Source organism: Rhinoraja longicauda, chromosome 13 (genome assembly GCF_053455715.1).
Source record: "Rhinoraja longicauda isolate Sanriku21f chromosome 13, sRhiLon1.1, whole genome shotgun sequence".
NCBI lineage: Eukaryota > Metazoa > Chordata > Chondrichthyes > Rajiformes > Arhynchobatidae > Rhinoraja > Rhinoraja longicauda.
Genome location: NC_135965.1, coordinates 36668092 through 36694678, shown reverse-complemented (window position 1 = coordinate 36694678; position 26587 = coordinate 36668092). Strand labels below are relative to the sequence as shown.

Below are 26587 nucleotides of genomic sequence, written 5' to 3'. Positions count from 1 at the left end.
CTCTCTTCTCCCTCTCTTCTCCCTCTCTTCTCCCTCTCTTCTCCCTCTCTTCTCCCTCTCTTCTCCCTCTCTTCTCCCTCTCTTCTCCCTCTCTTCTCCCTCTCTCTTCTCCCTCTCTCTTCTCCCTCTCTCTTCTCCCTCTCTCTTCTCCCTCTCTCTTCTCCCTCTCTCTTCTCCCTCTCTCTTCTCCCTCTCTCTTCTCCCTCTCTCTTCTCCCTCTCTCTTCTCCCTCTCTCTTCTCCCTCTCTCTTCTCCCTCTCTCTTCTCCCTCTCTCTTCTCCCTCTCTCTTCTCCCTCTCTCTTCTCCCTCTCTCTTCTCCCTCTCTCTTCTCCCTCTCTCTTCTCCCTCTCTCTTCTCCCTCTCTCTTCTCCCTCTCTCTTCTCCCTCTCTCTTCTCCCTCTCTCTTCTCCCTCTCTCTTCTCCCTCTCTCTTCTCCCTCTCTCTTCTCCCTCTCTCTTCTCCCTCTCTCTTCTCCCTCTCTCTTCTCCCTCTCTCTTCTCCCTCTCTCTTCTCCCTCTCTCTTCTCCCTCTCTCTTCTCCCTCTCTCTTCTCCCTCTCTCTTCTCCCTCTCTCTTCTCCCTCTCTCTTCTCCCTCTCTCTTCTCCCTCTCTCTTCTCCCTCTCTCTTCTCCCTCTCTCTTCTCCCTCTCTCTTCTCCCTCTCTCTTCTCCCTCTCTCTCTCTTCTCCCCCTCTCTCTCTTCTCCCCCTCTCTCTCTTCTCCCCCTCTCTCTCTTCTCCCCCTCTCTCTTCTCCCCCTCTCTCTCTTCTCCCCCTCTCTCTCTTCTCCCCCTCTCTCTCTTCTCCCCCTCTCTCTCTTCTCCCCCTCTCTCTCTTCTCCCCCTCTCTCTCTTCTCCCTCTTCTTCTCTCTCTTCTCTCTCTTCTCCCTCTCTTCTCTCTCTTCTCCCTCTCTTCTCTCTCTTCTCCCTCTCTTCTCCCTCTCTCTCTTCTCCCTCTCGTCTCCCTCTCGTCTCCCTCTCTTCTCCCTCTCTCCTCTCTCTCTTCTCCCTCTCTCTCTTCTCTCTCTCTTCTCTCTCCCTCTCTCTCTCTTCTCCCTCCCTCTCTCTCTCTTCTCCCTCCCTCCCTCTCTCTCTCTTCTCCCTCCCTCTCTCTCTCTTCTCCCTCCCTCTCTCTCTCTTTCTCCCTCCCTCTCTCTCTTCTCCCTCCCTCTCTCTCTTCTCCCTCTCTCTCTCTTCTCCCTCCCTCTCTCTCTCTTCTCACTCTCTCTCTCTCTTCTCCCTCTCTCTCTTCTCCCTCTCTCTCTTCTCCCTCTCTTCTCCCTCTCTTCTCCCTCTCTCTCTTCTCTCTCTCTTCTCTCTCTTCTCCCTCTTGTCTCCCTCTCTTCTCCCTCTCTCCTCTCTCTCTTCTCCCTCTCTCTTCTCTCTCCTCTCTCTCTTCTCTCTCCCTCTCTCTCTCTTCTCCCTCCCTCTCTCTCTCTTCTCCCTCCCTCTCTCTCTCTTCTCCCTCCCTCTCTCTCTCTCTTCTCCCTCCCTCTCTCTCTCTTCTCCCTCCCTCTCTCTTCTCCCTCCCTCTCTCTCTCTTCTCCCTCCCTCTCTCTCTTCTCCCTCTCTCTCTCTCTATCTTCTCCCTCTCTCTCTTCTCCCTCTCTCTCTCTCTCTATTTTCTCCTTCTCTCCCTCTCTCCCCCTCTATCCTCCTGATACACATCATTATTATCTGAATGGTGTCAAGTTAGGAGGAGGGGGAGTTCAACGAGATCTGGGTGTCCTAGTGCATCAGTCAATGAAAGGAAGCATGCAGGTACAGCAGGCAGTGAAGAAAGCCAATGGAATGTTGGCCTTCGTAACAAGAGGAGTTGAGTATAGGAGCAAAGAGGTCCTTCTACAGTTGTACCGGGCCCTGGTGAGACCGCACCTGGAGTACTGTGTGCAGTTTTGGTCTCCAAATTTGAGGAAGGATATTCTTGCTATGGAGGGCGTGCAGCGTAGGTTCACTAGGTTAATTCCCGGAATGGCGGGACTGTCTTATGTTGAAAGGCTGGAGTGATTGGGCTTGTATACACTGGAAATTAGAAGGATGAGGGGGGATCTTATTGAAACATATAAGATAATTAGGGGATTGGACACATTAGAGGCAGGAAACATGTTCCCAATGTTGGGGGAGTCCAGAACAAGGGGCCACAGTTTAAGAATAAGGGGTAGGCCATTTAGAACGGAGATGAGGAAGAACTTTTTCAGTCAGAGAGTGGTGAAGGTGTGGAATTCTCTGCCTCAGAAGGCAGTGGAGGCCAGTTCGTTGGATGCTTTCAAGAGAGAGCTGGATAGAGCTCTTAAGGATAGCGGAGTGAGGGGGTATGGGGAGAAGGCAGGAACGGGGTACTGATTGAGAGTGATCAGCCATGATCGCATTGAATGGCGGTGCTGGCTCGAAGGGCTGAATGGCCTACTCCTGCACCTATTGTCTATTGTCTATCAGGAATTTATCTGATATTTGTACTTGGGTAAAATGTGATATTCATCATTTCCATCCTTTAGATTTCGTATGGTGCTATTTTATTGAGGTTAAAATCAAAAGCAGAAAAGTTGACATCTGTTGCATTGGAAGTTAATTTATCAGAGATTTAATGAAAAGGGTTCACGACGCAAACACATTTCTATATTAAAGATATTTCCTGATCAAATCAAATTTGTGTGGAAACTGCTTTAAACAAATGTATTCACGTTTATAAACTAGAATTTGAGCTGTTAAACTAGGCATTCACAAAAGTGAATTTGCATATTATTTGGAATCTAGAAGCAATTACTGATATACAGTTGATACTTCAGACTCTTCATAATCTACTTGTTTCAGTATGATTTTACATAATGTTCACAATTATTTTAAAATTTGGTTTGAAAAGGTGATTTTATAGTTGTAGAGTAGTTGCCATTATGTATTAGAACTAAATGGAAGATACCAACTGTAGTACGAGAATGCAATAAAATAGCAACAGTAGTAGGCCACCAGGCACCTCAAGCCTGTCTCACTAGTTCATGTGATCATCCAGTTCCACCCCAGGCCTTGTTCTTCTTCTCCTCAAAGTGTCATGACAGAAACAGGCCATTTGGTTTACCCTTTCCATGCTGATAATATAAACCAATCTGTTTTATCAGCACTTCAAGCATTTGTCTAGATACTTGCTAAATGCTATGTGAGTCCGCCCTCACCAATAAATTTCTTATTCACCTTACTTTTAAATAACTAGTCCCTTATCTTGTAATATTGTTCCTATGTTTAACATTCTCGCACCTATGGAAACATCTCAGCATCTACCCTCTCCACCCCCCCTTGCAGCTTACATGTTTCAGTAGGACCACTCATCACTTTTCAAACTCGGAAGCATAAATCCAACTTCTTCAGCTACTTGGGATATTACATCCTAGCAATTAGCCAAGTGAATAGCTTTTGGAATGCCTCCAATGCTGATATTTCTTTTGTAAATGAGGGGGTAAAAACTATGCACAGAACTTCAGATATGTCCTTGCCAATGTGTTATACAATTCTTCCTTATTTCTAAACTTCAACCCCCCTTTCAATAAAGTCCAGTATGCCATTTCCTTTCCCAAATGAAAACTTTACAACATGTTAATAATCTCCAATCTGTTACTGAATCTCTCTTCACGTCTTATGGCAGTCAGCTCCACCCAACATAACCTTTGTAATTTTTGTCTCTGAGACTCCAAGGTATTGGAACCTTGGTTCAATTTACAATTTTCCATGCTGAACATAACTGTTTTAAATTTTGATTAATTAGTCTGATCTTATGAAATTGTAGTTTCATAATTGATCAAGTTATGAGCCATGAAATTTGGTTAACCTCCAACTTCACTAATTAGCTTTATATGCTGGTATCATGGTCAATTGAAAAAGAAGCAATGTTAAATATTTGGGAAAGAAACCGTGGCAGCCTGTCAGTGCATAATATTGCAGGGCTGAAATGGAAATTGTTCAATGTGAAATCCCAATGTACTGACTGCTCTTAATTGTTTATTTAAATTTTCATTAATTTACTATACTTTAGGGCCTTTCACTAATCAAGAGATGGCAGAATGGTTCCAGGCAGGCTACTTCACAATGTCATTACTTGTAAAGAGAGGCTGCGATGAGGGTTTCCAGCCATTGGGTGAAGTTATTAAGATGTGGGGTCGAGTGCCTTTTGCTCCAGGAGCCGCTCCTCCACCATTGCTGGTAATAAGATTATGTTACAACGAGAAGTGGATGAATGTTCCAATTGCCTTGTTTGTTATATTTATTCAGTAGCGCAGATCCAGCCACATTTGATTCTATTCCAGTTTTTTCATTTATATTTTTGTGGATCTTGTTTCACAGATAGTAATTTATTTCCCACATTCAAAGGCATGATTTAAAAAACATAGAAAATATTCAAATGCAATTCAATGTGATCATTGTTGATCATCCAGTATCAGTACCCGTTCCTGCTTTGTCCCCAAATCCCTTGATTCCATTAGCCCTAAGAGCTATATCAGACTCTCTCTTGAATACATCCCATTGTTCTCTTTAATGCTGAACAGATTGGGAAAAGAACATCTCTGGAGCGAGAAGTATTTTTAAATACTTCTGAAAGATTTGGAAAATAACTGATATCTGGCATAGGACATGTGCTGGCATTAACTTGGAGAGCTGGATTTGTTTTGTTTAGAGAGCATACTTCTTTCCTTTGCCTCTGTGTATGAATGGAAGATCTCACATATTTTGGCTCTTCAGGTCAGGTTGATCTGGCAGAGGGACTCTAGCAGTATAATGGTGAGGTCTACATGAAGTTAATTGTATTTCTACACCTCACTGATTAGAGTATAAGCACGGTTGCTCTCTGTATGTGGCCCGGGTAAATGCAGGAGGAGACCCAAGGCAGTAATTTTAGGGCAGAGCGTCAGATACAACATGAACTGGAGGATTTTGTATTGGATTTTTGTCAATAAAATGTAATCCCTGGAATTAATTATGCTACAATACACTATCCATGAAATTATGCTGCAACAAACTCATCAGTTTCCTCATACATTGCCAAGAATTCAGAGATAATTAAGTAAAAGATAATTAATTAACTAAATTTAAATCTAGTTTATTTTTAAGGTGAGAGTTGAATTGTTGAAACATGAATCAAATATATGTAGAAAGTTAACCTGGCTTTGCTCTTTTATTATATACAGTGGAAAATTGGCCTTCAGTGCAGATTCATTTGTAGACCTTGGTGCACAGCATAATTAATTGATTTGTGAAAGAAATAGATTAAGTCAACTATTATCGAAATAGATCTAATAATTATTCAGGTACTCCAAAGGGCAGGGATATGCGTCTTTGGAATGGCATATAGTTTGTTTACTTTTCCCAATGTTCCCAGAAATGCTTTGTGTTGTTAGTGTAAGTAATGTACTGTTTTCTTTTGATAACAGAATTTCCCAAAATCAATTTTATGTTGGTGTTTCAGCTAATTTATTTTATGGCTCTCTTGAGTACTAACCTATTTTTTTATTGTGACTTAATCTTGCTTCCAGGGTGATTTGGACCAGGAAAGACTGAAGAGGCAACAGGAACTGGCTACTTTGAACTTGTACCAGATGCAGCAGATACAGTATCAGCAGTTTCTGCAGGCTCAGCTTATGACCAGGTAGTTATCAGAATACTTGATTACAAATACTTATGCATTGAAAAACTGCTGAAACTTGGCATGGATTTACTAACGGTAGTGAGGCATTGCAGAGAGCTATTGCAGAAATATTTTTAACTTGGATGTGATGAACAAGATTGGAGCATGTGGAATTGGGGGTAATGTACTTGTGTGGATTGGGAGTTGGTCAACAGATAGAAAAACAATTTAAAAAAAGGAGCCTTTTGCAGGTTGGCTGGCTGTGGCTAGGACTACCCTGAGATTGATGTTTGGCTGAGTAGATTAAATGTCATATTTCCAAGTTTGTTGATGACATGAAACTGAGTGGGAATGTGAGTAGTGATAAATATACAACAATGGTAGGGAAATTATTTCTGAAGATTCTTAAGGATAGGATTTATGCACATTTGGAGACGAATGAACATTGGGATGGTCAGCATGGCTTTGTGTGGGAGGAGGTCGTATCTTAAAAACTTGATTGAGTTATTTTGAGGAGGTGATCAAGATTATTAATGAGGGAAGGGCAGTGTATGTTGATTACATGGTTTTGATTAAAGCATTCAAAGGGTTCTCCTTGGTAGGCTAATCAGAAGATAAAGGCACATAGGATCTACTGATTTGGTAGATTGGCTTGGCCATAGAACACAGGGTAGTGGTGGAGTGGTGTTACTTTGACTGGAGGTTTGTGACCAGGGGTGTTGAGCAGGGTCCTCTGTTGTTTGTGATATATCTAAACGATTTGCACAAACATATAGGTGGCCTGATTAAATTACAGACAACATAAAAAAATTGCGTTTTAAAAAAAAGGACAAAAGTGCTGGAGTAACTCAATGGGTCAGACAGCATCTCTGGGAACATGGATATGTGATGTTTTGGGTTGGGACTCTTTTTCAGATTGATTGTGATAGGGGATGAAAGCTGGAAGAGAGAAGGGGCAGGACAAAGCCTGGCAAGTGATAGGTGGGTCTGGGGTTGGACAGGCAGATGCTTGGAAAAAATGCAAGAGAGGAAAAGATAAAAAGATGTGAGACAGGATTGAAGAGTTGTAAATTATGAAGCCAGTGGAAGAATTGGAGGGGCAGGGGAGAAATGGGAGTAAGTCCAGGGTTTTATTTGGGTGGTGGGAGTTAGAAGGTTGGGTGGGGAGGAGGAATGGTTAGTACCTCAAATTTGGGAATTCAATTTTCATGCCATTGGGTTGTAAGCTACCCAAGCAGAATATGAGGTGCTGTTCATTCAGTTTGTGTGTGACTTCACTGCAGAGGAGACCTAGGACAGACAGGTCTATATGGGAAGAGAAGTTAAAATAGTTAGCAACCGTGAGATTCAGTAGGCCGAGCTTGAAGGTTCCTAGAATGCATTGCCTGTGGGAGAAGATACAATAGCAATGTTTAGAAGCATTTAGCCAGGCACAAGAATGGGCATGGAATATGGACCATGTGCAAATTAGATTAGTTTCATTTGGCATCATTGTCAGCACAGACATTGTGGGTTGAAGGGACTGTTCTTGTGCTGTACTGTTCCATGCACTGTATTTTAATGTTTCAAAAGGATATGGGCGAGCTATGTGAGTTGGTAACAATATGGCATGTTGTGTATGATGTGGACTAATGGGTGTCATTGGTAGAAAAAATGAAATTTAAGTTTTACAAATGGTGAGAGAGGGAAATATTGATGTACAAAGGGACTTGGCTTTTCTTGTACTTCATTGAAAGCAAGATTATTTGAGTATAAAACTAAAGTCTTAATATTACACAATGACTTGATAAGATCAGACTGGATAATTGTGTATAATCATAATGGCTAGGATAATTTTTAATGGGATATGGGCCAAAAACTGGCAGATGGGACTAGAGTAGGTGGGGCATGTTGGTCGGCGTTGGCAAATTGGGCTGAATGGCTTTTTCCAAGCTGTATGACTCTTAACAGCTCCCTTACCATAAAATTGATATACTTACAATAGAAAGGATGAAGCAAACATTCATCAGGTTCCTGAGATTGAACAGGGAAGAATGAGAGATAATCATATCATATCATATCATATATATACAGCCGGAAACAGGCCTTTTCGGCCCACCAAGTCCGTGCCGCCCAGCGATCCCCGTACATTAACACTATCCTACACCCACTAGGGACAATTTTTACATTTTACCCAGCCAATTAACCTACATACCTGTACGTCTTTGGAGTGTGGGAGGAAACCGAAGATCTCGGAGAAAACCCACGCAGGTCACAGGGAGAACGTACAAACTCCTTACAGTGCAGCACCCGTAGTCAGGATCGAACCTGAGTCTCCGGCGCTGCATTCGCTGTAAAGCAGCAACTCTACCGCTACCGATTACAGGACAATGTAATCTACAAAACTTTGAGTGCTGACAGCTTTGATGCAGAGGCGATAGTTCAATTGGCTGTGAATCTAGGACTAGGAGTCACAATTACAAAATAAAGTTTGCCAATTATAACTAAATTGAGGAAAAACCTATTTCCATTCAGTATGGTGAAGGTTTGGAATTCTCTACCCTGGGGGATTCGGTCATTGCCTGCATTTGAAACAAAATAGCTTGGATTTACATAATAATGAAAAGGGAAAATAATATGGAGAAAAGGCAGGATGAATTGTTGAATTAAAGTTATGGCATAATTTGTTGAATGGTGGAGCAGGAATCACTTACTATTTCTTAAGCAAAAATCGAAGTTCTGGAAGAAATTATAGTAAGGCATAATAGTGAATGTCAATGACTAATATTTAGGGAATGAATGCAGGAAGTGCTTCAGTTATACGTTCCTGCCTGGCATGGAAATACAAATGGAAAAATAACCCAACCATGGCTAACAAACAAAGGCTAATTCCTGATTCACACTCATAAAACTTGCCAGACATTGTAGCAAACTAGAAGATTGAGAGCAGGTTATATTCATCAAAGTTAAAAAAAAGATTTGGGGACAGAAAAAAAATTGGGAATAATCTTGCAAGGAATATTTAAGTGGACTGTACAGGCTTCTACAAATATGTAAAAAGAAAGCAATTAGTGAAACCAAGTGTAGGTAAGCTCCAGTCAGTCAGAACTCAAAATTTATAATTGGGAAGCGGGAACTGGCAGGGCAATTAAACAAATACTTTGGTTCTGTCTTCACAGAAGAGGACAAGTAACATTCCTGAAATATTAGGGAACCAAGAGCTTAATGAAGGTGAGGAACTAAAGGAAACTAGTATTAATAAGAAAATAGTGCTGGGGAAATCAATGGATGATAAACTAAAAAATCCCCAGGGTCTAATAATTTAAATTGCAGAGTACTTAAGGAGATAGCTGTGCAAATAGAATCCCTTTCTCGTGTTCTATATATTATAGTACGGTTACTGCGGATTGGAGGATAGCCATTGTAACCTATTTTAAAATAGGAGATGCTAAACATAAATACAGACAGGTTATCATATCATATCATATCATATCATATATATACAGCCGGAAACAGGCCTTTTCGACCCTCCAAGTCCGTGCCGCCCAGTGATCCCCATACATTAACACTATCCTACACCCACTAGGGACAATTTTTACATTTACCCAGCCAATTAACCTACATACCTGTACGTCTTTGGAGTGTGGGAGGAAACCGAAGATCTCGGAGAAAACCCACGCAGGTCACGGGGAGAACGTACAAACTCCTTACAGTGCAGGACCCGTAGTCAGGATCGAACCTGAGTCTCCGGCGCTGCATTCGCTGTAAAGCAGCAACTCTACCGCTGCGCTACCGTGCCGCCCAACATAATTTGATATGAAAATGCTGATGCTATCATATAGAATTTGATAACAGGACAATTAGGAATATATCAATAGGATTAGACAGTTGGCATGGATTTCTGGAAACCTATGGGGTTTTGAGGGTATATCTGGTGGAATAGACAAGAGAGAACCAGTACTTAGATATTCACAAAGCATTTGATAAACTTCCACATAAAAGTTTAGTGCGTAAAGATGAAGTGCATGGTATTTGGGGTATTGATATTGGCATGGCTTGAAAATTAATTGGCAGACAGACATGACTGTTGAATAAATGAGTCATCTTTTGAGACACGGGAAGTATTTGATGGGATTTGTGATTGGGCCTCAGCTGTTCACATTATGTATCAATGATTTGGATGAAAGAACAAAAAGTAATACTTTGAAGTTTGCTGAATGCTCTAAACTGGATGGAATTGTGAAGAAGATGCAATAAATATCATGGGGGAAGAATGGGAATATGGTATTGAGGTGATTTACCAATTATGATCAAATTGAATGACAAAACATGTTCAGAGAGCTGAATAACTTCTTTCTTCTTATTTTCTACTTATAACGGAGGTACTACTGGTTAAGAGAGCGTCGGATAGTTTCATAGTCACAGTGCTCTTTTTGGAGAAGATGTAAATGGGAATGAGAATGGTGTTTGCCTTCATCACTGTACTGGTATCAGCAGGCAGTGAAGACAGCTAAAGGCATGTTGGCCTTCATTGCGAGAGGAGTGGAGTTTAGGAGCAAGGGGGTCCTACAGCAGTTGTACAGGTCCCTGGTGAGACCGCACCTGGAGTATTGTGTGCAATTTTGGTCTCCTAATTTGTGGAAGGACATTCTTGCTATTGAGGGAGTGCAGCATAGGTTCACCAGGTTAATTCCTGGGATAGCGGGACTGACATATGAAAGAATGGGTCGACTGAGCTTGTATTCACTGGAATTTAGAAGGATGAGAAGGGATCTGAAAGAAACATAAAATTCTGAAGGGATTGGACAAGTTAGATGCAGGAAAAAAAATCCCGATGTTGGGGGAGTCCAGAACCCCAGGGATCACAGTTTAAGATTAAGGGGTAGGCCATTTAGGACTGAGATGAGGAAAAACTTTTTCACCCAGAGAGTTGTGAATCTGTGGAATTCTCTGCCACCAAAGGCAGTGGAGGCTAATTCACTGGATGTTTTCAAGAGAGTTAGATTTAGCTCTTTGGGCTAAAGGAATCAAGGGATATGGGGAAAAAGCAGGAACGGGATACTGATTTTAGATGATCAGCCATGATCACATTGAATGGTGGTGTTGGCTCGAAGGACCGAATGGCCTACTCCTGGACCTATTTTTCTATGTTTCTATATAGATAGAGCTCTAGGGGCTAGTGGAATCAGGGGATATGGGGGGATGGCAGGCACAGGTTACTGATTGTAGATGATCAGCCATGATCACAATGAATGGCCTCCTCCTGCACCTATTTTCTATGTTTCTACGGAGTGTTTTCTGCACTTTCTGTTATTGTAACCGTAAAGTGTGGCTCATTAGGCAAAGTAGCATTTAATTTGAGTTTTGATCAAATATATTAGATTGAGAATTTTGTTTTCATTTAACATGCATGAAAGAAATATAATCAATATTTGTTCATTTGAAAATTGTAGCACCAAATTTCTAAATTACTTTGATTTTTTTTCATTTTAAATACTTCAAATATTTTGCTGACATTTAATAGGATGACAATGGACAGTTTAATGGATGACCAACAATAGGAGCGATTTGCAGGAAGAGAAGGAAGAAGATTTAGATAAGTTAGAAACAGATCTGGGAGGGTAAGAAGGGGGGCAAAGCATAGCACGTCCTATGATGGAGTGAGTTTTTAAACATATAGAGGAAAATAAAACATGATTGCTGCAATCCAATTCATGATAATAAAGATAACTGGAATATTAGTTTTTTTTTCATGTCTCAAAATAAACCGTACTTCAAAAATATGAAGTGAATTCAATTTCAGTGTTATAATTGACATATCAATTATTTGAGAGGTTAAAATATTATTTTAAAATTATGTCAGTTATATATTTAAACTATATATAGTTTATAGTTGATATTGATATAGATTTAAATATATAAACTATAGTAAACTATATTAAGTTGAATTTAATATTGTCCCTAAAATAATGTTTTTAAGGCAGCAGTATGCACAAGCAATAGCACACCATCAAAAGGCACCCGTGGGAGCTATAACATCACAGCAACAGCAACAGCAACAACAGCAGCAGCAACAGCAATTAGCCGTCATTCTGGAACAGTTTCAAGCTTTAAAATTAAGGTAACAACTTGTGGTTTTCAGTTTCTATAAGGGTGGTCATATTCGTGCACACGTTATTGAGGAGCGGTGCTGATGTACTGACATATATATTCTCATGCAAGTTATTATCGATAAAGGTAATTTGGGTATATTTTTGCCCCAGATAGCTAGGCATTTTAAGTGCCTCACAAATAGTTTCTTGTTATCCATGTTTGTGATGTTTTATTCACTCAAATTTTGCACTTTATATCAATCACGTATCACTTCAATTTAAAGTCAGTTACCATAGTAGAATAGCAGAGAACTTTAGAGAGGAAAAAAAAGAACCATTGACAGCTGGAAAGAGTTCTCTCCCCTCAGGAGTTGAGGTATTGCTGTTGGAATTGGCTATATTGAATTGGGCTGCAGAGATAATGTAAGGTAGAGTTCTATTTCCTGACTGCAGGTGGCACTATTCAATTAAAATACTAATGCCCCTGAAGATAAATAGCCATCCCCTTTGAAAATTGATTACTTGGGTGCATGGTCTTGTACCCTGTAAAATATCAATAGCTTCAAAGGGAGGAGGTTGGCAATTTAAAGAGGATGAACTTTATGTGTCATTGAGCAGTATGGACTAATTATGAAGAAAATGCTCTTCAGCATGACTCAAGGCCACTACTGTAGCATCATTATGCTGTACGACATTGGAGCAGAATTAGTCCATTCAGTCCATCGAATCTACTCCGCCATTCGATAATGGCTGATCTATTTTTCCCTTTCAACCCCATTCGCCTGCTTTCTCCCAGTAATCTTTGACACCCTTATATCATTATTCATAACTGAAAGCAAAATAAGTTTGTCATCTCCAAAAGAACAATTAAGTCCTGCCAGCAATTATTTATGGCATCAAAATCATATGTTACCAATAATTCAAAATAATACCTCATACTTGCTATGAGTAAGATACCTATTTATTAACAAATTGATACTAGAGTACTGTTCTTCATGGCGGTTTCTGATTTTTAATGGTTTAAGAACAAAATGTTTATTCTAAAAAACATTAAACCAATCTTGAAAGGTGATGTGAACTTACTTTAAGCTTCTCATTGCCCTTATTTAAATAAATGAGTAAGCTTGACGAACTATTTCAGTGCAGCCATTGGTTTTTCTTCCTTTTTGTTAAATCACTAAACCTTGGATTATGGTATTGAGTATCACGGTATATATGTACATACTTAAGTATGTATAGCAATTTGCTTTTATTAACTAGACTCAAAGTGTCTTCATAATTTTTAATAGTCAAAGTTAAATGTTTTCCAAAATTAGAAAAAAAAATGATTGTTTCATCTGCATTCAGATCTTCAGAGCAAAATCTAATGCCCCCAGTAACAAGATCAATGACTGTACCTGACAGTAACTCAATATGGGATTTGCAAACACCATCACCTCAAGCCTCAGGTAAATATAACCATGTAGTGTACTAATTTACTGTTTTTAAAGAATCATTGGGATTTTAATTATCAGCTAGAACTGAAACAGTTTTACCAAATTAATTCTCAGGGAAAATTTATATAAAATAGTTCAACCTTATTGTTGGAATTTATGGAAATTAGGAGCGAAAGAAAAGAGGAAATGATGTGAGTGAATACACAGCTGTCATATGTACATTTAAGCGTTTTGCACTTACTTGGATACGTTAACCATCATAATTACAACCTATGATTTTTATTTAACTATTAACTACTTGAGAATTGTTCTACCCTTTCTTCTAACTCCATCTATTTCCAACTGTGGACATTCCACTCTTGCATCCCATCCTCAATAAATCTCTGCACCTTTGTAGGCATCTGCTCACCTAAAGCTCTGCTGCTTATGTTTTATTCTAGTTGCTTTCCCTTTCCTCACTCTCTCTTTGCAGGCCTACGTTGAAACTCCTCATCACTAATTTCTCAAATGAAAAATTATGGAGTCAGAGGATGTAGGCATGACACTAAACGAGTACTTTGCAACTGTATTAGCGAAGAAGAAGGATATGGAGGACAGTGAGATCAGTGTGGAGAATACTAATATGCAATGGCACTTTGAGATCAAGAAGGAGAGGGTGTTGGGGCTCTTCAAGAGCATTACGGTGGTTAAAATCCCAGGGCCTGTTGGGATTTATCTCAACTTATTAAAGGAGGTAAATGAGCAGATTGCAAGAGCTCGGTAAAGATATTTTCATCTTCAGTGTGTAAAGTGTGAAAGGGCTTAACATACTTTTTCCCGCAAAGTTGGAAAAAGAGGGCAGGAGTGAAAGAGGATGGATAAAAGGAAAATATGGAAGTCAGGAATGGGAGATGAGCATATGCAGGAAGGAAAAGGAGCAGGAAAGAAAAGGAGCAGGGTGATTATGGTGGTGGGAGATTTTGCAAGAAAATTGTGCACATCAGTGTGTAGAGGGGTGCAAAGGGAATATTACTTGAACTGTTTGAAGCAAACTTTTAATTAATACTGACAAAACTAGTGGGACTTCCAGTACAAGCCATGGAATGATGAACGTTTCATCTGCTATGGAGTTAGATCTAGGTTATATGTCAGTTTGGATCAGAGGTTATGATTGTAGCTTATAGAAGTGTTACAATAAGAAATCCCATGAAAATCTCTATTGTTTTGGCCTAAATTCATTAATTGACTTCCAAGAGTTGGTATGTTTTTAGTCTAAGCAATTTGGACTTTGTGATTCTTATTTTGGCACCTTTATGCAACAAATTAAGCTTTAAATTTTGTTGATTCTCATCCCTAATTATTGTTCTTGTGATTGTCTCCATAACCCTGTATGCTAACCATTTTGTTTTTACCTGCTTTATTTGTACCCAATGTGGATGACCAATGAACTCTTGTGCCTGCCCTAAAAAGATGTCTGGAGATTCCCAATCTAGCATCAATATTAATATTTTAATACCGTAAAAAAATGAAAAGGAAATTGTAAAACACAAAAATGCAACATAACATTAACTTTTTTCTTGCTTTTCCATTATCTGAGAAATATATCCAGCCTCTTTAAAAGAATAACTTACATTTCTGAAATGTTTAGTAATTAACTCTAATTTCAACTCAAATACAAAGTGAAATGGTGTAGATTTTGATTGCTGGTATGATATACCTAGATGACTATTTGAGATATGATCTTTCTTTATCACAAGACATTTTAATTTCCCTGGCAATGCATATTACCCTATAACCTGCTGGTAAAAATAATCACCTTGCTCTTACTGTATGCTGAAAATTGTAGATTGCTGAAAATGAAATAAGAGAACGTATGGAATTGATTCTGTCTTTTAAAATTTTATTATCCTCCCCACCCCTATGGAACCAAATTTCCACCTGTCAGTCTGCGCTGAGTAACGGCTTGGCAGACCTCCCACCCTTCTGAATTTGGCGGAAAGTTTCCGCTTTCTTATTTCATTTCCGCCATTCTGATTTCACCTAACATTTTCCCGCAAAACACATACCTCATTGATCGCCTCGCCCCGCCCCTCGACTCACACCGCTGGCCTCGTCTCGCCGCTAGCCCCGACTTGCTGGCCCCGAGTTGCTGGCCCCGACTCGCCTCGCCGCTGGCCCCGACACGCCTCGCCGCTGGCCCCGACACGCCTCGCCGCTGGCCCCGACACGCCTCGCCGCTGGCCCCGACACGCCTCGCCGCTGGCCCCGACACGCCTCGCCGCTGGCCCCGACACGCCTCGCCGCTGGCCCCGACATGCCTCGCCGCTGGCCCCGACACGCCTCGCCGCTGGCCCCGACACGCCTCGCCGCTGGCCCCGCCTTGCTGGCCCCGACTCGCCTCGCCGCTGCCCCGACACGCCTCGCCGCTGGCCCCGACTCGCCTCGCCGCTGGCCTCCCCTCACCGCTGGCCCCGACTCGCCTCGCCGCTGGCCTCCCCTCGCCGCTGGCCCCGACTCGCCTCGCCGCTGGCCTCCCCTCGCCGCTGGCCCCGATTCGCCTCGCCGCTGGCCCCGATTCGCCTCGCCGCTGGCCCCGACTCGCCTCGCCGCTGTCCCCGACTCACCTCGCCGCTGGCCTCCCCACACCGCTGGCCCCGACTCGCCTCGCCGCTGGCCTCCCCTCGCCGCTGGCCCCGACTCGCCTCGCCGCTGGCTCCGACTCGCAGCTGGACTCCCTCACCTTGCCACTGGTCTCGACTCACCTCGCCGCTGGGCTCGCCTCGCTGCATAGCGCGAGGCCCATTGATGTTGAGAGGGGATGGGGTGCGGGGGAGGTGGGCAGGGGAGTGGGGGTCGGGGGAGGTGGAGGGAGGGGGGAGTGGGGTTGGGAGGGGAGTGGGGATGGGAGGGAGGAGGGGGAGTGGAGGTGGGGGGAAAAGGTGGGGAGTCGGGGGGAGGGGAGTGGGGGTGGAGTTGGGGGTAGTGGGGAGGGGTGGGGGGCATGGACTGTTGTGATTTGCTGTTGCACTGGAGCAAGTATGTCTTCAATGAATTTAGGTATGTGCATTTTTAAATGAAACTCTTTCTTCATAACTTAGTCATACATTTTGTGTAAAGAAAAAGCAAATTAGAGAAAACAAAACATATTTTTCTTTGTGTTGTGAAAAGTATTTCTGTTCAATAACCTTTCTATAAATAGCAGAATATACTCATGATAGGCCTGACATTGTACATGTAGTCCAAGAACTACAGACTGTTGGAAATAATAGTCGTTTTTCACACATGAATGTTGCGCAACGCGTACGCGCATTTGGCGTGCATACTTCTTTTGCAGAAAAGTTGTATTATGCGCCATATTATGAATTTTGATGTAAAATTCTGAATTTTGGACATCAAAATTCTGAATTTGTAAAATCAAATGTTGGGAGGTCTGGGTTGGATAATTTACAATTAGCTAATGTGAATTGGATATTAGAGCTTTTCTTACCTATTTATGTCATGTCAACGTACAAGAATTAAACTTATTTTGAGTTGAAAATGTTTAGATTTTATTTGCTGAGCTTGTCAATATTTCTACTTCTCTCAGGTTGGGATTGTGGCAGTGTGTGGGACTTACCAGTAGATTCTTCAACTCAGAATTCCTCTGTTGATCAAATCCAGCAGATGGAGAGAGGAAAAGCTGCCAAGGTAAATACAAGAAGTATCCTGACATGATTTGGAAAAGAGCTGTCTTGTTGCTGCCCAGAACTAATTTTGTTTTTCATTTAGTTTAAATACTAAAGATTGCAGAGGTTAACAGAATAAATAAACACCGATAAAATAATTAAGAACATTTAAACTAAATTAATTAACTCAAATGAAAACCTTTTTCCCAGCAGCTGAATTCCCCCATTCATGTGAATGGGCCTCTTTGTGCCAGGTTAACTACGCAAGAGTCCAGATAGAGCAAAACTCCGCCAATCAGGATTGATGTCTTACTTAATTTCAAATTGTTCGACGTGTGCATAATGACATTTAGAAAGTATTAAAAATGTTGGGAACTGTGTTTATTTAAAAATCGCAGCATATACTTATCCACATTATGAATTTTAAAGCAATCTAAATGCCATGTCTATTTCCTCTCTTGAAATTAACTGAACCAGTCGCTTTTCCAGTCCAACAGGCCAGGATATTGGTACAGATTCCAGCAAAAAAAGGACAATTATGAAGCTCCTAGAAGTATCAGAAATGAACTAGAAATTCATCTTAAAATTGTAGGATGGTGGAATCTGTATTCGATCCCAAACAATTGTTTTGCAATTTAAGATTTAAGATTTTTTAATAATTAATTTCTCTTGAGTCATGTTTTAGTGACTTGCTGATTCATTTGACATTTCATGTTTAGCTTGAACAAGAAAGGAGAGAAACAGAAATTAGGGTAAAAAGGGAAGAAGAGGAAAGAAAACAAGAAGGAATTTGTCGCCACCAAGAGGAGGTACTGCGGAGGCAAGAGGAGGAAAAGAAGCGAAGGGAGGAAGAACAGCTGATGAGGAGGAAACAGGTACTTTTAAGAGCAGAATTTAGGAATAAAGGCACAGTTCCCATTACACCAGCTCGGCAGTTGATACTGTCAAAATTCTTAAAGGTTATAAAATAAAGTCGTAGTTACATTTTTGTTTATGAAATGTGGTTGATTGCAACAACTTCTAATTGTCTTTATTTTTATTAGAATTAATATGGGCATAAGAAGAATAGATTTCTACTTTGTTTCCCTATATCTATTCTATCAGTAAATTATTCCAGAATTAATTGTGCCATTTGCATTGATTGTTTAAAATTTCAATTGATTTCTGAGAGACACTGAACACTTAACAACTAAATTGCATAAATTAGAAAACAAATAACAACTTCTTATTTCATTATTATTTTAATTCATGTTTGGTGTAATGAAGATCAAAAATTTGATAGTAAGTTGCTGTTTGAAACGTGCATGTCTCCACTCGCTCTTTATAGAGCATAGAATAGTGTAGCGTAGGAACGTGGCATTCAACCCATAATCTACATAACGAACATGATGCTAGATTAAACCAATCTCCTCTTCAGGAATGAGTGTCTGGAAAACCCAATAAAGTTGAGGTCCTTTTGGATTTGACAAGTCCTTATTAGAATTTCTTTACCCAAGCACCTTCGATAGCAGTTCTCAAACCCAAAACCTCTGCTGCCTAAAGGGGTAAGGGCAGCAGTTGTGTGAGAACGCCACTGCTTGCAAGTTCCCACCTAACCTGACTTGTAAGTATATTGCCATTCCTCCTTTGTCATTAGGTCAAAATCCCAAACCTCCCACTTAACAGCATAATGGGAGTATCTTCGCAGCATGGATTGCAGCAGTTCAACCTGGCTTACCTGCCACTTTCTTGAGGGCATTTAGAGATGCACAATGATATCCACTTCCTGAGAATGAATTAAAAACAGCTGAGCTACATTGGTGAGTGAAATAATGGAGAATTTGAAGAGTACTTTAGTGATTTGTTATCTGTTGCAACACATACCTACTTCTCTGGTGTTCAGTTTGTGTTAATACCTCCATGTAGGTGTTCCCAAGTTGAACTTTTATGTGGAATGCAAGGAGTATAATGGCATATTTACAAATTTCATCAGAGATTGCAAATATACAATTTTTTCCCGTAAGTTTAATTTTTCAGGCTCGATGGTACAATATACAATGGATGGAAAATTTGAAAAGCATTATTAATTTGAAGCAGTATCAAGGCAATTTTATCTGTTTCCTTGGCCTTAGGAAGAAGCACTGCGACGTCAAAGAGAGAATGAAGCAACACTCCGCCGGCAAAGGGAAGATGAAGAACGACAACACCAAGAAGAAGCCCGTCGGAGGCATGAGGAAAGGCAAAGAGAAGAGGAAGAGAGACGACGGATGGAAGAATTGCTTCGAAAACAGGTACCTCTACAAACATAAGATGGGGTTTTTTTTCTTTTGAGTTAATTTTCCAATATGAGGCCAACCCAATATTTTTTAATGGATCATTTTAAATGTTATGTATGTGTTGTCAATGAGTTAAACGTACAGATATTTGGAATAGATAGGAGAGTAATCAAATTTGATGTAATCAATGACAAAACTTGCATAATGTTGAAATCATTGTAAATCTGAATTCAAGGTGCAGATTTCATGGTATTTCATCAAATCCTTGCTGTTCAATTTTTATTAAAAATTGCCCATTTTTATTTATGCTGGCTTTAAAACATCAACTAATCTGTTTATTTGTTTTAATTTAATTTTCGTTTTGAATTTGGCAAAAGCAATATATATATTGATTATTATAAAAGCTCTGCAGAATTTTAACAGAGAATAGTACAGCACAGGAATGGTTTCTTCCGCTCACAATGTATGTGCCGAACATGATGCTAAGTGAAACTGATTTCGTCTGCTTTTTTAGCCTTTTAGAGGCTGTCTAAAAGCCTCCTAAACACCACTATCTTATCTGACTTCACCACGACACTTGGCAATGCTTTTCAGGCCCTCACTACGCTCTGTGGAAAAAGATCTTGCTTCTCCATTAAACTTTCCCCCCTCTCCCCTTATAGCTCTGCCCTCTCATGTTGGACATTTCCACTCTGGGAAAAAGATTCTGACTGTCTACCATATCTATGCCTCTCATAATTTTATATACCTCTATCAAGTCTCCCCTCAACCTTCGTTATAGAGAAATAATCTAAGTCTATCCAACCTCTCCCTGAAACTGAAACTCACTAATCCATGCAGTATTCGGTATTTTCCTCTACACCCTCTCCACAGCCTCTACATCTTTCCTGTAATGGGGCAACCAAAACTGCATGCAATACTCCAAATGTGGCCTAATCAAAGCCCTATGTGGCTACATCATGGCTTCCTCACTCTTGCGCTCAATGCCCCCAGCAATGAAGGCAAGCATTCAATATGCCTTCTTTACATCTTTACCAGTTTTCTATATGTTGAAGTTTTGTATAATTACATGAAGAAATAATTTAGCTTCAGCACTCTGGTTTTTGCCATGAAAGGAAGAAGAACGCCGACGTAAAGACGAAGAGGCAGCACGGTGGACGGTGGAGAAGGAACAGGCTCGGCGGCGGGTAGAAGAAGATAATCGGCTAAAAATGGAGGAAGAGAATCGCCTTCGATTGGAGGAAGAGGAGCAGAAAAGGAAAGATCTGGAGCATCATAAAGAGCTGCAGAAGCAAGAAGTAATGAGACAGAGACAGCAACAGCAGGAGGCATTGCGACGTTTACAGCAACAGCAGCAGCAACAGCAGTTAGCCCAAATGAAGGTGCATTTGTCTTTTCTGGGAACGGCAATTAAATAAAAGGAAATTGTATAATTGTGCAATGCATGAAAATATCAATAATTAATAACATTTCAGTTAAGGTATTAAAGTGTTTAAATATATTTTTGAGTTAGCATTTTAAAGATTTTCTGTTGAGGATCCCAAATGGATAAGAAAAGTCATTCAACGTACTCTTAAACCTATTGTGAGAAGATATAGTCCCTATATTCACAATCATGCAGCTTTTCTTAAACTATTCATTGTTTTTCTTTCAGAATAAAAAGTTATCATTTTCATGCATTGGACATTTGTGGGGCAATCCACCTGTCCCTCAAAACCTGTAATGTAAAATTCTAAGTCTCGTTTAAATTTTCGTGGTCATGTGAAGTCCCTAACTTCTTTCAGAACTAAATAATAGCAACTTGTATTTCAAAAAGGTCACACATAAATTGATGAACAAGGTGAGATCACATGAGATCGGGGGTAAAAATAATGTGGAATGAAAGATAATTAACCACAATATGAACAAACAGGACTTTCTTGGGTTGGAAGACTGTGACGAGTGGGCTCCACATAGATTGATACTTTGGCACATGCATTTAGTTTGATCCAGGGGGCATAAGGTGATATTTCAGTATCAAGAAGATTTAAAACATAGCACGTGAAACCAAACAATCAAAGCAGCTCTACCAGCTGCGCAACTGTTCTGCCCAACAATAAAAATAAGCAGAGTGGTTGTTAAATCAATACATTTTTACTCCACTTGTGGCTGAAAATGGTACCTTTGCTGTTTTGAGTCGGTTTGTTCAGTGCTATTAATGATTTAGTTTCATCATTTGGACCTTTAACCTCAGTTAAGGGAAATGGGTTTTGATGAAAGTAATGCAGTTATTTGTGAAGCTTTAAACAAAATATACCTTAATTTTCAAATAGCTTATGCCGCATGTGGTAAACTGGAATGGAAAATATCTATTACATCATTTGCATTAATTTTGATATACGTCAAAATTAAAATTAAAATAATTTAATGCCTTTCATACCTCTGATCTAGCATTTACGGACTGATATGCTTCACATTCATTACTCCTGTTAGAATGATTACTCGTACTGTTTTTAAATAAGAGTTATCTATCCAAAGCTAGCTAAAGCTCATTAAAAAGCATGTAAGAAGCAAGAAAAGTAAATTGGAGACCTTCAGGGGCTTGAGGAATAACGAGAGAAAGAGGGAAAAACGGGTTTGGCCTTGATCTTTGCGTGAGGAAGCAATGAATGGGCCTTTGATTTTTCAGGAAAATGCTGACATTTTCTCACATAAGTGCCAGCAAGTTCAAGATGGCCATATTTACATATGTGAATGCAGAATACCTAAGCTTGCCAGCAGAGATTCTCGGCGGTGCTCTGTGCTAGACCCAGTGAGCCCAGCTTGTGACTGTCAATACATGCCAACTCTCCATAACTTATGGTGGCAAATGCAATTAAACAAATGAACAAAGGGACTCTATCCCCTTTATTTGAATGGGGAGAAACAACCTTGAGGAAGCAAGCTGCTTTTTAAATTTACTTTTTTTATTGTTTTTTAGTTTATTTCTCTTTCTTTTGAAGTATTCTATTTTAATTATTAACATTTTTGAAATTTCAGTTTTTAATAGTATAAATATATTTACATTTTCTGAATGTCAGAAACAGCCATGAACATTTTATACACCTCTTCCCCCATCACCAAGTGTGGAAAGCCTTCCAAAAACTGTTGCTTCATTCGGGATGTTGGTGTTGGGAGATCCACGCAGATTTATTGTGATCTTTATTCACGAGTCAACAACAACACAGGCAGTTCATGCAAATTTGTTTCTAGTGTACTATTAATGTTGGGGAAACCAAGAGTCTAAGTGAAAGTAAGAAACTTATAGTGGTCATCAATATTGAAGAAAAATACTGAACAAATTGAGAGGACCAAAAGCTGAGCATTTCTGTAGAGTTAAGAATATACATCCTAGAAGGCTGTACGGTAGCTGAAAGAGTAATGTCATCTTTCAAAATTCTATATCCTTTGAAAATGTCACAATGGATTAGAAGATAATAAAAGTAACACAGCCATTCGAGAAACAAGTAAGAGATAAAATGGGAAACAAATAGGTTGTACAAAAGTCCACATGAGAAGATAGTCAACCTAATATGAAAGGGAAATTGCTTTTGATGAACATAGTAGCTTTGAAGATCTGAAGAGTTGGATTAAATAAGTGGATGTACAATTTCTGGATCTTAATTTTTTGAGTGTCATGCAAATAGTTGTTGCATTAAAAAAAAGTTATACAGTTAGAGATAGGTCATTTAAACTGACGTGCAAAGAACCTACCTTGCAAAGGTTGCTGAATTTCTGGAATTTGTATCCCAGAGGGAGTCGAGGCTAGAGTATTGGAGGTATTTAAAGATGAAATAGCTTAATTTGTAGAAAATCGGGGAATTGAGGGCTATGGAGATCTGGCACAGAAGAAAAGATGAGGTCTGGAGCAGATCAGTCACAATAAATGAAAAGACAGGTCAGGCTCGAAGGGCGAGTGATGTCTCCTGCTATTTTTTCATGTCAAAATGGTTCATTGGGTTACGGGTAATATCTTACCATGGATTTAAAAAAAAAGAAAAATCTGCTCAAGGAATGGAATGTATTGTGATACTGTTTAAAGATATAATTTGTTGCCTTCATAACTTTAAAAATCATACTTAAATTTCATCAATGTGGAGGAAACCACATCTGCAAAACAGGTAATATTTGAACAGGTAAAATGATGAGCGGCTCTGAAAAGCTTTGGGTGTGTTTAGAAAGTAAGAAATTTACTGCACCAATCTGGAACCAAAATCTGAATTCATTGTTCTGAATCTTTCGTTTTTAATTTAATCCTAATTTAGTCCAATTTTTCACCAGCTTCCTTCCTCTTCAACGTGGGGCCAGCAGTCATCTTCAGTTTCATCACAGCCCCAGGGTACACTATCATTAGCTGAAATACAGAAATTGGAGGAGGAAAGGGAGAGGCAGCTACAGGAAGAGGTAATGCAATATATTTAAATATAAATATTGGTACTTTCAATTAAATCATTGTTAATGAGGCTTTTTAGAAGAATTGGTTCTCAATTACCATTGGTTTATGAACATAGATAGTGCTGACCATAATAGCTTTTTTGGAATATATTTGGCAAAACATACCTTTAAACTATTTTAAAAAACGTGTCCCATCCTTAAGTTACAAAAAGTATTTGCTGCATTGCCTGGCCAAATTGAAATTTCCATTGACCGTGTAGGAGCCATTTGTGTTTGTACTAGCTGTTTAGCATATTATATTATTTTGTACCTTGCTGTATTCTTTTTGGATACTTGGGGGTTGTTGTGAGATGAATACATATATGGGCAAATGGACTGGGAGGAGCCAGAATTAGGGGGTATATCTGGAAATGCTGAGATGGGAGGGGTAGACACAAGGAGTATGGCGAGATATAGTTCTTACCAGACCTGCGACGAGAGAAAAGTTTGGAGAAATACAGATCTGTTTGTATTACTACTTCAATAAACGACAAATTAAACTGAAACGTTTTGAAGATCTCTCCGTTGGGGCTCTGTGTCAAGATCGATCACTCCACTCCCTGTGAGGTAAGGCAATCGGAAAGGACTTTAATTGGAAAAGGACTGAAGTTGCCATTACAGACGAATTGAAGAAACGTTCTCAAGTTGCAGCTTGTACAAACAACAATCTGTTCTTGTGTAATATCCTGTGTATCCTGTGTGCTGGGGTCAAACAAAATTTGTCACCAAGTCACAAATGGAGAAATAACTAAAAATAATTTAACCTATGTTTTTAGGAGGCAGGTTATCAGGATGGGAATTCCAGAGTTTTAAGGCTTTGGTTGCTGTAGGCATGGCTGCTGGAGGAGATCAATAAAAGATATCTGACAGTGCTGTTTGATACTGAAGGATAGGTGGGAAAATATTTGACAGTATTATTGGGGTGGAGATATCTGGTATGATCGCGCATGGTGGACTAGAGTTGTGGTTGGACAAAGCCAAAAACATGGAATTATTTTAAATTGAGGTAGGAAATGGTAAAGTTCCTGTTTTCAATTTTTAAGTTGTGCTTTGCCAATCACAGAGGCGGCATCAGCAGGAGTTGATGAAAGCTTTGCAACAACAGCAAAACCAGCAACAGAAACTGACAGGATGGGGTAATATTCCTAAAGCTTCAGTTAACACCAAATCACTTTTAGAAATTCAGCAAGAGGAATTCAGACAAATGCAGAAACAGCAGGAAAACAGAGCTCAGCCAAGGACAGTAAGTGTTTTTTTTTAAAATATTTTCGTTAATGTTATTTTTACAGAATGTCTATTCAAAAATAAAGTCACAAAATATTGTTCTGATCAAATTTCTGCAAAATGTTAGCACATTTGAATTTCCTGATGTAATATACTAGAAACATAGAAAATAGGTGCAGGAGGAGGCCATTTGGCCCTTCGAGCCAACACTGCCATTCATTGTGATCATGGCTGATCATCCACAATCAGTAACCTGTGCCTGCCTTCTCCCCATATCCCTTGATTCCACTAGCCCCAAGAGCTCTATCTAACTCTCTTTTAAATTCATCCAGTGAATTGGCCTCCACTACCTTCTGTGGCAGAGAATTCCACAAATTCACAACTCTGGGTAGAAAAGTTTTTTCTCACCTCATTTTTAAATGGTCTCCCCTTTATTCTTAGACTGTGGCCCCTGGTTCTGGACTCCCCCAACATTGGGAATTTTTTTCCTGCATCTAGCTTGTCCAGTCCTTTCATAATTTTATACATCTCTATAAGATCCCCTCTCATCCTTCTAAACTCCAGTGAATACAAGCCCAGTCTTTCCAATGTTTCCTCATATGACAGTCCCGCTATCCCGGGGATTAACCTTGTGAACCTACGCTGCACTGCCTCAATAGCAAGGACGTCCTTCCTCAAATTAGGAGACTGAAACTGCACACAATACTCCAGATGTGGTCTCACCAGGGCCCTATACAACTGCAGAAAGACTCCTGTACTCAAATCCTCTCGTTATGAGTCTGATGAGCAGAAAATGTTGTACTCATTGCATTGCCCTAATTTTGAACAGAAAAGTAAGGTAAACTATGCTAAGTTAAATAGAAAATGCTAAAAATAATCAGCAGGGCAGGCAGCAAATATTCAGAAATAAACTGTTGATCCATCTTCACAAAAAATCATGAGCCTGAAACTTTATTTCCCTCTGCACAGTTGCTGCCTGAGCAGAATTTGTTTTGTATCCGATTTCTGGTATTTGCATTATTTTGCTTCTTTATGCAATATTCTTGATTGAAATAGTCATTTATAACAGTATCCACTGACATCCTTCGTAATGGGCAAGTCAATCAGCAGGCAATCCATCTAATTTCTAATGAATCTACAAAGCTATAGAAATCTTAGATTTCTAAGATTGAATTTGCACTGATCTGCAATGAATAATTTGAGAAAAAGTAGTAAAGTGTCATTGGTTATGCGCCATATTCAGTCAAATTAAATGTATCTAATTCCAAAAAACAAAAGCTTGTTTATGAAATGTAAGCAATTTAGAAAACAACTAAGTGGAAACCAGCAACTGCAGATGCTGGCTTACCAAAAAAAGACAAATTGCTGGAGTAACTGAGCAGGTCAGGCAGCATCCCTGGAGAACATGTATGGTTGTTTCGGGTTGGAAGAATTGTCCTGACCCCAAGCAACAGAATTCTTTGATAAATGACTGGGTAAATATCTTGCCTTTAATCATGACATGATTGAATGGCAAGTCTAAATTGATATCTGGAGTCTCCATACTACGGAATGTGATTCTTGTAAATTTGGTTGAATGCAAATAAATAACTAAATGATAGACAATAGACAATAGACAATAGGTGCAGGAGTAGGCCATTCAGCCCTTCGAGCCAGCACCGCCATTCAATGCGATCATGGCTGATCACTTTCAATCAGTACCCCGTTCCTGCCTTCTCCCCATACCCCCTCACTCCGCTATCCTTAAGAGCTCTATCCAGCTCTCTCTTGAAAGCATCCAACGAACTGGCCTCCACTGCCTTCTGAGGCAGAGAATTCCACACCTTCACCACCCTCTGACTGAAAAAGTTCTTCCTCATCTCCGTTCTAAATGGAGTAATAATGATGTAATAAGTTGTT

General features: G+C 39.9%; 1 protein-coding gene across 6 annotated transcripts in view; it reads left to right on the top strand.

The window, feature by feature from the left end:
• LOC144599643 (GRB10-interacting GYF protein 2-like) overlaps window positions 1-26587 on the top strand; it is a 103675-nt gene that overhangs the window by 58455 nt on the left and 18633 nt on the right. For all 6 annotated transcript variants that reach the window (XM_078410794.1, XM_078410792.1, XM_078410793.1 and 3 more), the window contains 10 exons: window positions 4020-4186; window positions 5515-5627; window positions 11566-11706; window positions 13025-13125; window positions 16679-16779; window positions 17477-17632; window positions 18869-19027; window positions 20128-20394; window positions 23312-23434; window positions 24528-24707. In XM_078410794.1, coding sequence (XP_078266920.1) covers window positions 4020-4186; window positions 5515-5627; window positions 11566-11706; window positions 13025-13125; window positions 16679-16779; window positions 17477-17632; window positions 18869-19027; window positions 20128-20394; window positions 23312-23434; window positions 24528-24707 — 1508 coding nt within the window. The remainder of the gene's footprint in view (window positions 1-4019; window positions 4187-5514; window positions 5628-11565; window positions 11707-13024; window positions 13126-16678; window positions 16780-17476; window positions 17633-18868; window positions 19028-20127; window positions 20395-23311; window positions 23435-24527; window positions 24708-26587) is intronic.